General features: G+C 36.8%; 1 protein-coding gene across 1 annotated transcript; it reads left to right on the top strand.

Moving 5' to 3' along the window:
• The first annotated feature begins 6,763 nt into the window (after window positions 1-6,763).
• On the top strand, window positions 6,764-13,290 carry LOC137957042 (protein OBERON 3-like). Its single transcript, XM_068804744.1, has 2 exons — window positions 6,764-8,746; window positions 12,575-13,290. The coding sequence occupies exons 1-2, from the start codon at window positions 6,958-6,960 to the stop codon at window positions 13,123-13,125; spliced, it is 2,340 nt and encodes a 779-aa protein (XP_068660845.1). The 5' UTR covers window positions 6,764-6,957; the 3' UTR covers window positions 13,126-13,290.
• The last annotated feature ends 2,846 nt before the right edge of the window (window positions 13,291-16,136 follow it).

The following is a 16,136-nucleotide window of genomic DNA, read 5'->3' as shown; positions in this document are numbered from 1 at the left end:
TCTATTGTCGCCGATCCATATCACTTTCGACCCCCTCCTACAACTTTCTCTCCCTCTTCTTTGTCACCGTCTCTCATTCCCCCCTCCCGGGCGTTTTTGTCGTCACTGTCACTGTCGCCCCGCTGATGTCGTCCGCTCTACTCAACTACCATCACCGATACCACATAGAACTCCCCCCCCCCCCCCCCCCCCGACGCCCCGTCCTGAAGTGTGCGAGTTTCACACATGTGCGAAACTCACACGTGTAAAAACATTTATTATAAATACTATCATAACATGCTCCAAAGAAAAAACGAAAAAATGGGCATGCGATTAAGTCATCCAAAACCATTTTTCTTAAACTTTTTCTATCTCGATGATCTGGTTTTTTAGTCCTTGAATTAGAACAATCTAATTGAGTACAAATGGACAAAACTAGTGTTGTTTTTCAAATGAATGTTTCTTTATTTGATTATCAAATAAAGTTTATACATAATTATGCAGCTTTTATGAATAATTTAATGCACAGTGTATAGATAATTTTATATAGGGTTAATATATAAAGGTCATGCCAAATTTTAAGTAGAGGTCATGCCCAAATTTATGTAAAATGTATGCACAATTTTATATACAATTTACTTGACATGTATTTTATGCAAAGTTTTAAATAGTAGAGGTCATGCCCAAATTTATGTAAAATGTATGCACAATTTTATATACAATTTACTTGACATGTATTTTATGCAAAGTTTTAAATGTAGGTTGGAGCTCGAACTCTACTCGAGCTTGGTTAAAATTATTAGGCTCGAGCACGATTACAATTTTAGGCTCGACTCGAGCTTAAGTTCGAAATATTTAAATCAAGCACCGCTCGAACATAAGCAGGTTCGGGCTTGGCCCAATTCGAGGACACCCCTACTTTCAAGTATGGGCTTATTTGCAGAGGGTTAATTTTTAATGCCTGAGGTCTGACTCTTCACCAAGACTTTGGAAGTTTCAGATATATCAAAACAGGTGAAAGTAAAATATTGAGTTTTGAATCCCTAACACACCTTCTCACCAAACATGGTAATTAACTGGTCAATTGACCAATTTAATTAAATAACTAATCAATTATTTAATCAAACATGTACTTACTTAATTAGATAATTAATTTAAACCATTTCTAATTATATAATTAGATAATTAATTGACTATTAATTGATTCAATTAACTTGCTTAGTAGAATTAATATTTTTTTTTTAAAATATTAATTACTTATTTCCCATCAATTTTATTTTTTCATATTTCTAATTTTTTCTATGTTTTTTATTTCTTATTTATGGTTATTTTAATTTTTCATTTATCCTTATTTTCTCTTTTTATTTTTCCTTTTTTTATTTTTTATTTTCTTGTTTTTTCATTTTTTACTTAATCTTTTCTTCTTTATTTTTTATTTTTTCCCACATCAGCAAATTTTGTCCACATGGCTCCACATCAACCCGTGCATTAAGGAAAGAGGGAAGAGAATGGGGGGGAGGAGGAATTTTAGGTTTTAATGGATGGGTTGAAGTGGCACCACGTGGACAAACTTTGCTAACGTTAGAACTTGATCGATCCTACATGGGTTTCAAAGATAGAAATCTGATCATTTGGGAAATAAATTTGGAAAGTTGTTATTTAGGTAAATCAAATTTTTAACTCTAGTATTTGAGTAAAAGTCCCCAGTATAATTAGATCTAATACTTATTTTGCACGAAGTCCTTATTACACAAGTTGCTAACTTGGTGTAATTAGACTAGACAACAACAACCTTCATATAGGGCATATTGACTGAGAATTTTAAATTTTGATCAATTTATTTTATATAATTTTTGTGAGACAAAACTTAATTTTTTAAAGTAATATTTAATTAAACTGTTCTATGATTAAATAAAAAATTTAATGCTACATCAATTTAAAGCAATATTAATGAATTTCTTCGTTTGAATGTTGAAGATTAAATACATAATTTTAGTTATTAAGATTTATGTTTCAATCGCATAATTCTAAACTTTTTTCTAGCAATCCTTTTACTTTTCTCCAGAGCACAGCAAGGCTCTTTCGCTACTTTATATTTATAGATGATAAGATTCAAAATACGGGTGCTAGTACTACACCATGACTTAAAAACTATCATATGTAAAATCTCTAGTCAACGAAGGATCAAAGGAAGGAAAGTAGAGCTCCATGTTTAGCAAGCATTAATGAAAAGGAAGATCTTGGGAAAACACGATCCAAATCAGACTAGAACAAGTAGCCTCTCCAGTCTATATATAAGTGAGGTAGCACTTGCTCTCTTCTACCTTGTAGCGTAGCCGGATCTTACCATCTTCTTTCTGTCTATGTTTTCCATATTTTCAAAAGTGTTATTTAGTTTGTTGTATCTATTTGGTTGGAATTTGTTATCATTTTTTCCCTTTTTCCATGTAAAAAAAAATTGATAAACAAAATATATTAATACCAAATAAAAGCAATCTTCAATGATTGCTTATTTTGTAAAAGAATCTTTCAACAACTTAAATTTCATAAAAAAAGAAATGTTTAAAGTTCAACCTTACCATCCAATAGCTGCATTATCAGAGGAATACACAACCCTTAGCAAATACAACAAAAATAAGAAATAAAAACCACAATGAAAATTGAAATAAAGATGCGTAATATAGATAAGTAAATAAATAAACAAACAATTACATAAAATAAAGATACACAAACCAAACCAATAGTTATTACAATTCATATGAATTGGTTGACATTGAATTGAAACATTGTACCTGGTCCAACAGATATTGCACAATCATTATAGACAATTTTCTCTTAGTTATTTTTAAATCTAAAGAAGAAGAAGATGGCGAAGATGGATACCTAGCTCTTAAAGTGGTGAAGAAGTTTGCTACCGTCATTGCAATGGGTAGACCTAAGAAGGTCAAAATTGTGAGCTTCCAACTCGACATGAACAATGGATAGAAGCAACACAATGGCTTGATGGGAGAACAACATCAAGTCTTGAAGCGAGGATAAGAGAAAATTAGGAAGAGAGCCTCAATTTTTATAGTGCTCAAGTTAGGTCAAACCCTATGATTTTTCAATTCATGAATTTCCTGTGTATCGTGCCTAAAAAACTTTGCTTGAAAAATCATTCAATTTTTAGGTAAGAATTTTTAGGTAAATATGGGTTTCCTAGAAATGTGGGAGACTAATAATCCCTAGAAATATATTTCTACCAAGGAATGGTTTTCTAGCATTTCCAGGAAAAAAACACTAATAGGGCCACAATGTTTGACTAAACAATATGCTTCATTCCAAGAAGTGAACACATTGAAGTTTTAAGTGGAATAAGTTTATATTCAATTGATTGTTTCAATAAAATGGTGGAAGAGGGATTTCTAAACTCCACATTAGCTTATCTGTACTCTAGAAAGAAGAAATTGATTTATAAATAAACCTCACCGAAGTAAGACATGAAAGGAAATTTCTTTTCTAATTGGTTGCTCTCTAAGTGGCAATAATATTAATATCTAAAAGTACCAGTAAATAAACTTATAATAAACTATAAACTCTCATTGTGATGATCGAACCAAAGGGTTTTTTTTTAAAATTATAAATAAATACAATAACTAGCTAAAAGAAAATACAATAAATGAAGTTAAGTAGGAACACTCTTCTATGGGATAAATGAAGGACCAATCACTCTTACATGCCCTTGGAGAGCCATTCGAAGAGATTTCGGTGATTGGGAGTAAAGGAAATGTTTCATGCTTTCGTCTACCTAGGAATGTGAAAAAAGTGAACTGAGAACCAAATTGGCCATGCTCTTTGTTTTTAATAAAAGAAAGTTCTTCGCAAAGCAAACTACCCTCCACCCATCCTCCATTTAAGACTTCAAAGCAGAATCTTGGGCTACATTAACTGCAGTTGAGATGGAGTCATCTGGTGATGTAAGTAGTGGTCGTCAAGAGCGATGTTGAGACGACGGTGCCTTTCAGAGCCGGCGAAAAACACTTGCTTTTAGAGTTCGGAGCCATTTTGGTGTGCTCTCAGACACTCTTGGAATTGGAAAGTTACTCCACCCTCATCAAACCTTCTGATCTTTCCTCCATCTCCCATGCCTCCTATAGGTGCAATGTGTTAAAGAATAGTCCTACATAGATTAGTGAATAGAAATATCTTGAGTTTATTCATTGAAAAAAAGGCTTCTTAAGTTGGTTAGTCATTTTGGGATGGACCTTGGATCCAATTTCACATGGTACCAAAACAAATACTCATAAGTGAGCCTCCACCCAAATTATCCACTTGTAGAGCTCATCCTAGAAATCAGCATGTTCTCTGTACCGGGTATGACCATAGACTCCAATGAGGCACCAATTGTTGCCATAGGAGAGATTGATCAAGTTAAGAGCAATGGCATATTTATCGAGCCAGGATGCCAGGACGGTAACCTAGGAGTTATCCCAGAGGGCTAAGATTCCACTGGAGCAGCCGATAGTGGGTATAGCAATCCAACCAGTAGAATCCAAGAGGGATTGCACCTTGGTTTCTCGGAGGATAACAATGGCAGATTAGTTAAGATCCAGAAAGTTATGGATAGAGGCTCTCTTTCTAGGTAACCAAACTCCACAGACATTTTGGGACGTGAGTATCATTGTTTGGTGGATTTGGCATGCTTGACTCCTTGGGTGTTGGTTTCCCCAAACAGTTGCCCAGAGTAGATGAGTCCCATGAGCTCAGCAAGCTCCATCATCTGCTTTGTGTGGCTCATATTTCTTCTGCTAACCAACTTGTTGATCTCCTTAGCAAGTCATTGCCACGTTCTCAGTTTCAATTGCTAAGAGATAATATTGGCCTCTCTAACCGTGGCCTATTTTGAGGGGGCATAAAAAGCAGATGTGTTTTTTTATGTTTGACTTGTTCTTTTGTTTATCTTAATTTAAATATTGTATATATTCATTTTAATTTATGGTTAGTGTTTAATTTCGGACCCTATGACTGAAATCTCGAACAAGGTAGGAAAGGGAGAAGAAAAAGAGAAGAGAGAGAGAGAGAGAGAGAGAGAGAATAAGAATAAGAATAAGACTCTTTTGAGTCATCTTTCTGTTTAGGTATTTTTGTTATTCTTGTTGTAAAGCTATATTATACATATGTTTCAAATTCAATAGAAAATATAGTTAAGTTGAAACATCAATTCGTATTACCCAAAAGACAGTCAAAAATATTGTGTTCTCTAATTTTTATTTTATTTTTGTTAGATTAGTTTGGCTAGGATAATTAAGGGTGTTATTTGAGTTGTTGTAGATTGAAAAAGAAATACATGAGAGAAAAAGAGGAAAAGAGGAAGTTCAGTTTTCAGGCCAGAAGTAAGTTTTAATGATGATTTTCTTGAACAGATGTTATTTGATCATTAAAGATCCATATGATGCGACTTTCATCCTCTACATTGAGTCTTCTGGTTGCTGGTCGGAGGTTCCACCCTGCAAGAAGTCGAAAATTTCAAGGGTCGTTCTAATGACATGCTACTATTGTAGAGTATAGAAATCTTCTCTCTTTTCTTCTGAAGAAATGTCAAAATTGATCCTCAGCAGTTTCCGACCTCTCCGAGTCTCAACAAAAGCATGTAAGGAAGCTTCCCCTCACACCCACCCCCCCAAACAGAAAAGAAAAGAAAAACACAATCGGTCAACCGTCCACTGAATCCCACCTTTAATACTGCTAAAGATTTCTTTCATTTTCTGAGTTCTTCTGAATAACCCAAACATGAAAAGATCCAGTTAAGTTTCATTTTATGGCTCGCTTTGAATGAAAATTTTGCGTGATGCTTTGAGCTTTTCTTTTTAGCTACAAAAGGAGTTACTCCAGCGCCAAAAAGCCTCCTTCCTGTCTGTATTAGAAAGAGAAACGTTAAACGTTTGAAAAACCAAAGAAAAACACTACCCCTCTACTCTTTCCGCCACCCTTTATTCCGTCGCATCATAGCCTCAAGGGAGAAAGGCCACAATGTTCCGTTGAATCACCAAACTGCCTCTCACCTCTCCCATGTCTTCGTCCTGACTGCCTGGGTCGACATTAAAAGAGTTGAATTCAAGAATAAGGCAAAAGATTCCGCAAACGGTGCTCGGCAGGGAATCGGAACTCTTCGTGAGAATTGTTGGGATCCGAGGAAAGGACCTGTCCGATTACAAATTAATGGAAAACAATTATTTTTACTGAAAGGGGCGAAAAGATAAGTAGAAGAGAACCAGAAGTCGGCAGTGGGTAGTTGTCCGATTTACCTAGACGCCATTGCTTTACCTTGTTCCCCTGAACGAGCGGATATGAAATCAGATCATCACAGGCCTCGGTCCAGTGTTGCAGAGCCAAATTAAAGATTGAATTATTGGATGAGTGGGTCTACTCACTTGCCAAATTCCACCATTAATGATGAGAATGCAAATATTTGGTTTCCGTAACGTCCATTCCTGCCGTGTACGACATAGGCCGATACGGACGACCGATTCAGCGAATGACCGCCGTGCCACTTAGTCAAATCCGTCGTAAAAATGTCTACGTTCCGATTTCCCACCGACCACGGCATTGCGAAACTAGTGAGAGTGGTGTTTTTGTTATTATAGACTGCTTTAGTGGCAATTGCGTTGCTTTGATATTCTCCTACTCGGAAGTTTTCAGCCAATGGTGAACCAAAGTATCTAACATAATTCAGCAGTCAAAAGTGAGGGGGTATTAATGTAATTAGATGCAGAAATCGCCCCTAGCCTGCTGCCATAGCGTGTGAACGCCAGGAAATCATGCCGTTGGTAGCGAAAATGGTGTCCTCCTCGAATCTTGACTCCTAACTCCCGTGAGGAGAAACTTCAACCAAGAGAGGGGGAGAAAGGGGAGTTGGGAGTCGCAGATCACCGCAGAAGCCGCGTATCTGTCTTCAATATCCTTTGACGGAGACACGGTTGAGTAACTATTCTCTGAATCATGTTCGTCAGGAACGATCTGCCGAACGGGTTCTCGGCTGGCCCTGAAAACCTCCCTACCAAGCCTAAAAGTTCTCTTCCGATGCATGATCTGGAAGATCGAGATGAGAAAATGGGATTTCTGGAGATGGCTCGTCGTCTTTTGCCGGAATCCGATGTGGGCAATTCTGTTTTTTCTTCCAAACCTTCGAAAATGGGCACTCAGGAGTTGACTTTGAGCTACCTCTGCGATAACCCCAAACTGGGTATTCCAGATAAAGAAGCGTCAGGTAAAAATCTCCTTGGGTCTTTGGAAAGAGGCAGATTTAAGGGCAAGGAGGTTGCTTCTGATTCTCCTGAGGACAACCATAGATGGGTTGAGAGAGATTTCTTACAATTACATGAAAACAAGGGGTCTAAGAGAGGGGTTTTATGTGGTAAGGATGAAATTGATGGTAAAAAGTGCGAGAAGAAACCGAAGATAGAGGCCCTCAATCTCTCTCTAGCACTTCCTGATGTATCGCTCTCTCTAACATCTTCAAACCCTGGGCCCAATCCCGATCCTCCTAAGAAGACTCATAGTGTTCAATCCTGGGCCCCGTCAACTAACAATAACCGTACAAGTTCTGATGATTTTACCGCCTCCCTCTCTTATTCTTATTCTCACCAGTTTTCACATAATCCAAGTTGCTCGCTCACTCGAAATTCTACGGAGAATTATGAGTACTCCATTGGGAGTCATAGGAGGGAGAATGATCAAATTTGGTACGGCGGAGAGGGAACCAACGGATCAGTTCATAGTAGGTTCAAACCTGTTGAGAATGGTGTTAATTTCTCAAACCATACGAACCGCAATAACAATCTTTACAGAACCACCAGCTCTGAAAACCATTCATTCTTCCCTTCGGAATTGCCAGCAAGACCATGTAAAGACACCGTTTCAGCCGACTCCAGAGGCAAAGCTTTGGTCAATTCAGATACTCGACCCGATAAGATCTTGCAAGACATAGTTTCTGAGTCAGTTCCTATCATGGCTCAAATGCTTCTAGAGGTGACAAATGATACATTAGATGCTGCAAAGGAGTACCTAAAAAGTCTATTGGTAGGATCTGAAAAGCAGGAGGAATTTGCAAATTTACAAAGGAGGCTTGAAAGAAGAAGTGACTTGACAGTTGGGACACTATCGAAATGCCACAAGGTCCAATTGGATGTGCTGACCACCATTAAGACAGGCGTTGTGGATTATATACTAGGGAAGACCGTGGTTCCTACAAATGAGTTGATTGAGATCTTTTTGCTCTCAAGGTGTAGGAATATTAATTGCAAAAGTGTATTGCCTGTTGATGATTGTGATTGCAAGATTTGCTCTTCAAAGAAGGGGTTCTGTAGCACCTGTATGTGTCCAATTTGTATGAAATTTGATTGTGCCTCAAATACTTGTAGTTGGGTTGGGTGTGATGTGTGTTCACATTGGTGTCATGCAATATGTGGCATTCAAAAGAATCTTATCAGGCCAGGCCAGAGCTCAAAAGGGTCCACAGGGACCACGGAGATGCAGTTCAATTGTCTTGGATGTGGGCATGCTTCAGAATTGTTTGGGTTTGTTAAGGAAGCATTTATGTCGTGTGCAAAGGGTTGGGGTTTAGAAACTCTGATAAAAGAGCTTGACTGTGTGCGAAAGATCTTCCAGGCGAGTACAGATCTTAAAGGAAAAGAGTTGCAAAATAAAGCAGAGGAGCTGCTGTCCAAGCTTGAGAAGAAACTCATCACTTCATCAGATGCCTGTAGTGAGATACTGCAGTTTTTCAAGTGTAAGTTTTTCAACCATTTTTATGTAGATGCTTTTATATGTCATTTGAATCTGTCTAAGTTTATCAATGCTTGATTGTTTGTGGGTCCTTCTAACTTTGTTTCATGATGTATCTTAATGACATTTTGTCTTCTTGTCCCTGGTTACCCAACATTTATTTCCTTATCTCTGAAATTCAACTATATTTTATCACCCATGTTCCTATTTGTTTGTTTCCTCTCTTTCCAACATTGCTTATTTATTCACTTACCTAGCAAGTTAACTTATTATTTCAATTTTGAGAGAACAAGTAGAATTCTAGAAGAGGAAAATTTCTATCTTCTTGTTTTCCTCATCCTCCTTTTACCTCCCATTTAATTTTTCTATTTTTTATCCTTTTCATTCTTCTGTTTCCATTATGAGTAGTTCATGTAGCTATAGCTCGGAAAAAAATATTGTTGAATTTCTATAGAAGAAAAAATAATTCACTTGACTTTATTATAACAAGTACAATGAGTAGTTCATGTAGCTATAGTTTGGAAAAATATTGTTGAATATCTAGAGAAGAAAAAATAATTTACTCGACTTGATTATAACTAAGTACAATGAGCATCTATGTTGAATTTTTGGAAAAAATAAAAACTTCATGGACTTGTTGTAATTTGAGTACATGAGTCTCTATTTATTATAGAGGAAACAAGTAGAATCCAATTACAGTTAAACTGCCCTTGTCCTAGTTATACCTAAAGTCAAACACTAAAAGATAAGTCCGATAATAATTAAACAACTGAACATAAATAGAAGACTAACATAACTAAAACACCTTTAATTGAGACTCTTCTGTGAGACCTCCTTCCATACTAATTCTGGTTCTTTAAGACTTCTCGTTGTGAGAGTCATGTGAGACTCTTCCATATCTGCTCTTCAACATTCCCCCTTAAGTTGAAGTTTATAACTTCAGCTTACAATGAAAAGGATTCTTTGATTTTATCTTAATGCAAAAACTTCATCTTTTGTGCTCCCACTTTCTTGAATATTTTGGTTACATAAAAATTACCACAACATGTGGAACAAAATGCCTCTTTCTTGTAGTTCTTCTTCTACTTCTCCCCCTCAAACTAGGGATAAAATGGACATAGAGACCCAACTTGGAAAAAACACAATTAGGGGGAAGAAAATCCCTCCTAACTGGACGACAAAGCTCCACACACCAGTCAAAATTGTCATAGTCCAAAAAACCCTCCGCTCAATTTTAAAGGCAGAAAAATTGCCCAACTGTAGGGCTTAACAAATAAACTGTTTAAGGGTAACTCAAACACAAATTACCTCTTAAGTGAAGAATAAAAGACTTGACTCAAGTTGGATGTTGGGCACACTCCTATACTTTTTAGGTAGTGGGTCTAGGCATTGCTCTGAAGTGATGAAAACACAAGAAGATAAACTAAAGAAATACTAGGGGAAAACAACTTTAACTAGAAAGAGGCGGCTATGCTACACTCATACTTCCAAACGAATCTAGAATGTGACCCTTTATTTTATTTTATTTTGAAAACTAGGAGAGACTGTATTCGAGGTTTAACAACCTCACCTTGAATATAACTTGGATGTTGCCTCTTCTATTGAAATACATTTGTACTTAGTTGAAGAGACTTTCTCAAGAATTAGCATTCTGATGCCAAGGGGGTAAAATAACAAGCTATATCCATTATCGGAAGCAGCTTAGGTTTTTGGTGGAAAGGATTCTATTCTAGGCAAATTTTAGCTCAATCAGTTTTTCATTAATCTTAGAATCAGTTTTTTGCTATGACGATAGATTAGATTAGGTTTGGTAATCGAGAAAAAGGCTTGAGTCTCTATTCCATGAACATATACATTTTTTAAAAAGATGAAGCTCTCTGTTGGCCTCTCTTGATTTAAAATCCTGCCAAAGCCCCTCTAAGTTTGGATTAATAGTTTGTTTAGGTTTTTACATGGTTAGCAATATACCTGAAAAATGTTTAACATGTTAATTTTGTCTTAAACCCTAGGCCTACTGAAATGAGGAAATGTTGGGCCTCAATTTTGTAAGTGGTCTCTTTAACTAGATGTTGAATCCAAGGGAACAACAGCAAACAGATCGAGGAAACTGTGGGGTAACCATACTCAAGATGGAGAGACATCTTAAGTTGTTTTAGATGGTTTTGAGCATGTTAGACAGGAATCAAGCAGTGCATCATTAGAAGGATTTGGGTTTTGGGGACTGTAAAAGTCTATGAGAAGTCAAAAATAACATGGATGAAATGGTTAGAAGTTGAAGAATTCAACCTATTAATGAAACTAAAATATGATAGAGCAGAACAGGGGAGGATGTTTATTGGAGGTAGTGCAAAGTCCTAATGATGAAGGTAATGGGGTCATTTTCATGAACTTTTGACATGCACTAAGATTTTAGAATTTCAGTTTATTGAGAACTAAGCTTTTTTTGTTATGTATTAATTTTTTTAAGTATTTAAAATTGCTTTTAGATATGTGCGTAGTTGCTTTCAAATTGATCTATCTAACTTTGCTCAGTAAATTCAGAGTGATAACTCAATTTTTCTCATACTATGTAATTTAAAAAACGTTGGGATCCAAATCTTACTATATAAATAAATAAAAATGATAAAAATCCTAATTTTTAAAAATAGGTTAAGACTATTGAGAGGCCAATGGGGAGTTATATTTCTGAGAGTTATATTTCTGAGGTCTTCTCGCCTTTCAGGAGAAGAAACAAAATGAATCTACAGAGGCATTGTCACTGTCTGGTCTTTATCATATTGTTTATGTCAGGTTTTGCTACATGAATGCTGCCTTCTATTTTGCTATATCATTTACTTGCTCTATTGCTAGTCTTACTTTAAGTCTCTCCTCACCACTTTAAACTGTTAAAGTTGGGTCATTCTAAAATGACTGGCCAATGTTAGGATGCCTCTTTGAAAGGGAATAAGGTCATATAGATCTTTCTAATCTTTGATTCATATAGATGTATTCATGTGAGCCTTCTTTGTGGCTCTTGCAGATAGATAATTTTTCAGTGGAGTTCCACGTATAAGACCCACTCTGTTATTATGTTAAAGTTGAACCAAGGTCCATTCCAAAATGATTAGCTGAAGTTAGATTGCTTCTTCTTAAGTAAGCTAGATGTCTTTCTAATCCTTGATCCATGTTGGACTATTTTAACAAGTACCATATCATTTTTGGCTGCCCATTATTTCTTGTCTGCCCTTCAACTCACATCAACAATACTCTTCTCTTAAATAAATTGTTAGATCTTGTATAGTATGAAAATCATGCTAGAAAGCAATAGAAGTAAGCCACAAAGTCAATAAGGTAGGTCCTCAAAACATGTCGGAAACAAGAACAGTAAGCCATGAAGTTTGGAAGTAGAGAGAAACAGCACTTGTTTACAGATTTGTATGTTTGACAATTTATTGTTTCTTACCACTCTCATGGAACTCGATTTAGCCTTTTTTTTAAAAAACAGAAAGAACTCTTTTCTGTCCCATGAGTTTGTGATACCAATTTTATCTTTTAGCACTAGTTTGATGTGTTTTCTGATTCTGAATGTTTTGATAGTGGGCACTGTAGGTGAGACAATCTCTGAACCTATATTTTTTCCATAAATGAAAGTATCTCTGATTTTGCTAAGTTTTTGTATGTGTCAACCCTAGAAATCCTTGACCCTCATTTTTGTCTAGATTTATTATGATGCCATACTTGTTATCCTTCTGGTACTGTTTTGTATATCATTTGTTTCTTCCCCTCTATCAACTGCAATGAATTTCTACCACTGTGAGCTATATGCTAAACGCCTCTTCCACTCTTTTCACAGACGGTGGCACAGAATTTTCTAATTCAGGCAGCTCTTCCAAAGAATTGGCTCAAATGGCAGGCTCTGGCCCAAGAGTGGAAGCTGCTATTCTTCCGCCCATATCCGGTATGTCAATTCTGACTTGCAGCATGAGCAAAGATACTCAGCAACACATACACCCAAGCAAAAAAGAATGTCTGGAGAAAAGGCTTGAGCCAGAACTGAGATATGGGAATCCAAAAAAGGATGAATTTGATAGCCTTGAAACCATTGTACGTATAAAAGAAGCAGAAGCAAGAATGTTCCAGAGTAAGGCAGATGATGCAAGAAGGGAAGCTGAGGGGTATCGACAGTTGGTTTGTGTAAAGGGTGAGAAACTTGAGGAAGAATATACGAGAAAGCTTGCCAAGCTACGCTTGCAGGAGACAGAGGAGAGAAGGAGAAAGAAGCTTGAAGAACTCAATATGTTGGAGATCTCACACTGTGATTATTACAAGATGAAGTTGAGGATGGAAGCAGAGATTGCAGGTTTGTTAGAAAGGATGGAGGCCACAAAGCAGCAATGGGTGTAAACAATATTGAGCACAACCAGTATTTATGATGAGAGTGGTAAGTTTATTGTTGTTTCTTTTTGCCTTTGGTCTTTCTCCGAGTGTATTTTTTATGCCAAGCTCTTAATTGCTGGTATGTAGATTTTTTAATGTTAAATAGCAAAGTTCCTTCCTTGTGTTTTGTCATTTTTCATATTTCCGCTACATGATGGTGGAGATATTTAATCTGTTGCTTTGAAATAAAGTCTCTGAAAGTGAATCCATGTTTGTGTGAGTGGATCAAATATATACTACTCCCGTAAGCGTTGTTAAGTTGCAGCGCGTTAAAACTGTCAGATGGAAGGACAAGTGATCATCGATGCCTTACAGTGTCACGAATAGTTGTGGTGGACGTTTAAGACTTGCTCATTCAGGGCTCCTCTTAAGGCTTTGAGAAACCAAACTGATTACTTTAGTCCAAAACTCTAAATCTTGCATTTGACAGCAAAATTACTTTTGAGTTTTAGATACCCAGCTAAAATGTGCATCTGGAAACACTGCTTGGGAGGATTTCCACTTTGAGCGGTAGGGGAGCAGGGATGCTGTGCTTTTTTACTGATCAGGGTTTCTCAGAACTAATTAGACAATGGTTTCCATGGAGTAATCGTGGCGGCATTGTGTTTTGCTTGTTTTTCAGGGGCTATAATGAACAAGACAGGATTCAGTAATATTTGTTAATAGATTTAGGTTGAGTTGTAATTAGATCAAATAACAGATTTTGGGTTTGGTGAATAGGAGCAAATGTTTGATTTAATTGTGGGAAAAACTTATTAGATTGCTTGAAATAATGTGTGATAGAACGCCAAGGCAGAGTCTTGATAACATATGGGAATCACCATGTATAAAGAGACTGGTAATAAACAAAGTACTCAATCTCAATGATCAAAACTAAACGATAAAGGCATTTGCGCATTACATTTAATAGCTTTGTTTTTTTTTAATATATATATTAAGGATCCTATGATTAAATAACATGAACTAATCAATCAAAGGAGTGAAGGAAGCCCAAGAGAAGGGAGAAGAGAAAGAATAAGAGAAAAGAGAGAAAGAGAGGGATGGATTGAGAGAGTTTGAGAAAGAGGGGAGGATTAGGGATTCAATGGACAAGAATTGAAGATATTTTACATCATTGCCACTATATTCGAGATACTTTCAACACTCCCCCTCCAGCTCTGTATTCTACCTCAATACTAGACCTTGCAACAACAATCTATTTTTTACTCCTCCATGTAACTAAATTTCCTCAAACTAAAGTGAAATACCCAAGTAGATTTCTTATCATCAGGTGATCCAACCCAATCTACATTCACAAATCCTTCAATATTGAAGTGACCATGACAATTATATAAGAGTCTCTTGCCTGGAACTTTTTTTAAATATCTGAGGATCCTCTCCAGAGCTTGCAAATGGGTAAGCTATGGTTTATGCATATATTAACTAACCATACTTAGTACATATGATATATTTGCTCTAGTCATAGTGAGATATTAAGGGCTGGCATCGAACCAAACCGGTTCGCTAGCGGCTCGATTCTGACTCGTTTTGATTCGACATATTTGGATTTCAAACGAAGTTCGAGATCCAGAGAAAACTTGTTTGAGTTAATGAGCCGAGTTCGAACAAACCATGGTTTGGTTCGAAAGCTCGTGAGCTCGCTTGTTAACTTAACGAGGGCTTGGGAGTCTGCACCGGGAGGCGGGAGCAATTTCTTCCTCCTCTCGTCACCGTCGAGCACCTCCCGTCTGCTAATGTGGTTGCCTCTGTCGCCGTCAACAACTGCTTGTTGGCCGCTTTCGCCGCCGCCTCTGTCGCAACCGTTAGCCCTAATGACAACTCCTCGCCGATGCCGCTAGAGCACCCCCGCCCCCCTTGCATCGTCTTGACAGAAAACAAGATCTAAGTTAGAGAAGAAATAATTTTTCCCCCCTACGCATGTGAAGACTGCAATTTCGCACATGCGTGATCACAAGCACATGAAAAAAAAATTATTTCTTGAACTCCCGTTGTCTCTTCCTCATGGCTCTTCAAGAGACTCAAATTGTTTGAAGTACTCTCTTAATGCTAACTCCACTCAAGTTTTTTAGAAGAATAGATTGGTAGCATTTCAGAATTGTTGCTGTATGACTCCATGCTCCAAAGAAAAAATAAAAATGTTCATACGATTAAGTCATCCAAAACCATTTTTCTTAAACTTTTTATCTGTCTCCATAATCTGGTTTTCTAGTCCTTGAATCAGAATGATCTGATTGAGTACAAATGGACAAAACTAGTGTTGTTTTTCAAAGGAATGTTTTTGTGTTTGATTATTGAATAAATTTTATGCATAATTATGCAGCTTTTATGAATAATTTTATGTAGGGTTAATAAACAAAGGTCATGTCCAATTTTAAGTAGAGGTTATGCCCAATTTTATGTAAAATGTATGCATAATTGTATGCATAATTTATTTTACTTGTATTTTATGCAAAGTTTTAAATGTAGGTTGGACCTTGAACTTAGTTCGAGCTCGATTACAATTTTAGGCTCGAGGCTAGGCTCAGCTCGAGCTCGAGTTAGAAATATTTAAATCAAGCTCGGCTCGAATATAGGCCGGTTCGGGCTCGGCTCGCCTCGATGCCACCCCTATCTACCACCAGCACTAAAGATAGACTCTGAAGCTACTGTAGATATGGAACTTATAAGGATGTCTGTTGCCATCTTAGATAATACCCGAAATTTTAAATTGTTCACTTTCCTACCTTCTAAAACATCAAAATCATATTCATACGACTTGTAATCGACTACTTCCTCCCAAATATACACACTCCAAGATAATTTTCCAATTCTGACCTTGGTGAATCGACTACTTCTTGACCAACCTAAACTTAATGAAGAATATGACCTACAACTTGTGGAAACACCCATAGAGCTAATACTTGAAGCAATCCCTTCATTACTAATCTCCACGTTATATATGGACACATATTCATCATAAATCTCATATAAGGTCCATC

This window comes from Aristolochia californica, unplaced genomic scaffold, assembly GCF_029961685.1.
Source record: "Aristolochia californica isolate CCGP_79_NKW_82.1479 unplaced genomic scaffold, dmAriCali1.0.hap1 SCAF_2, whole genome shotgun sequence".
Taxonomy (NCBI): Eukaryota; Viridiplantae; Streptophyta; class Magnoliopsida; order Piperales; family Aristolochiaceae; genus Aristolochia; species Aristolochia californica.
The sequence above is the reverse complement of the archived record's forward strand: the minus strand, read 5'-3'. Positions and strand labels throughout refer to the sequence as shown.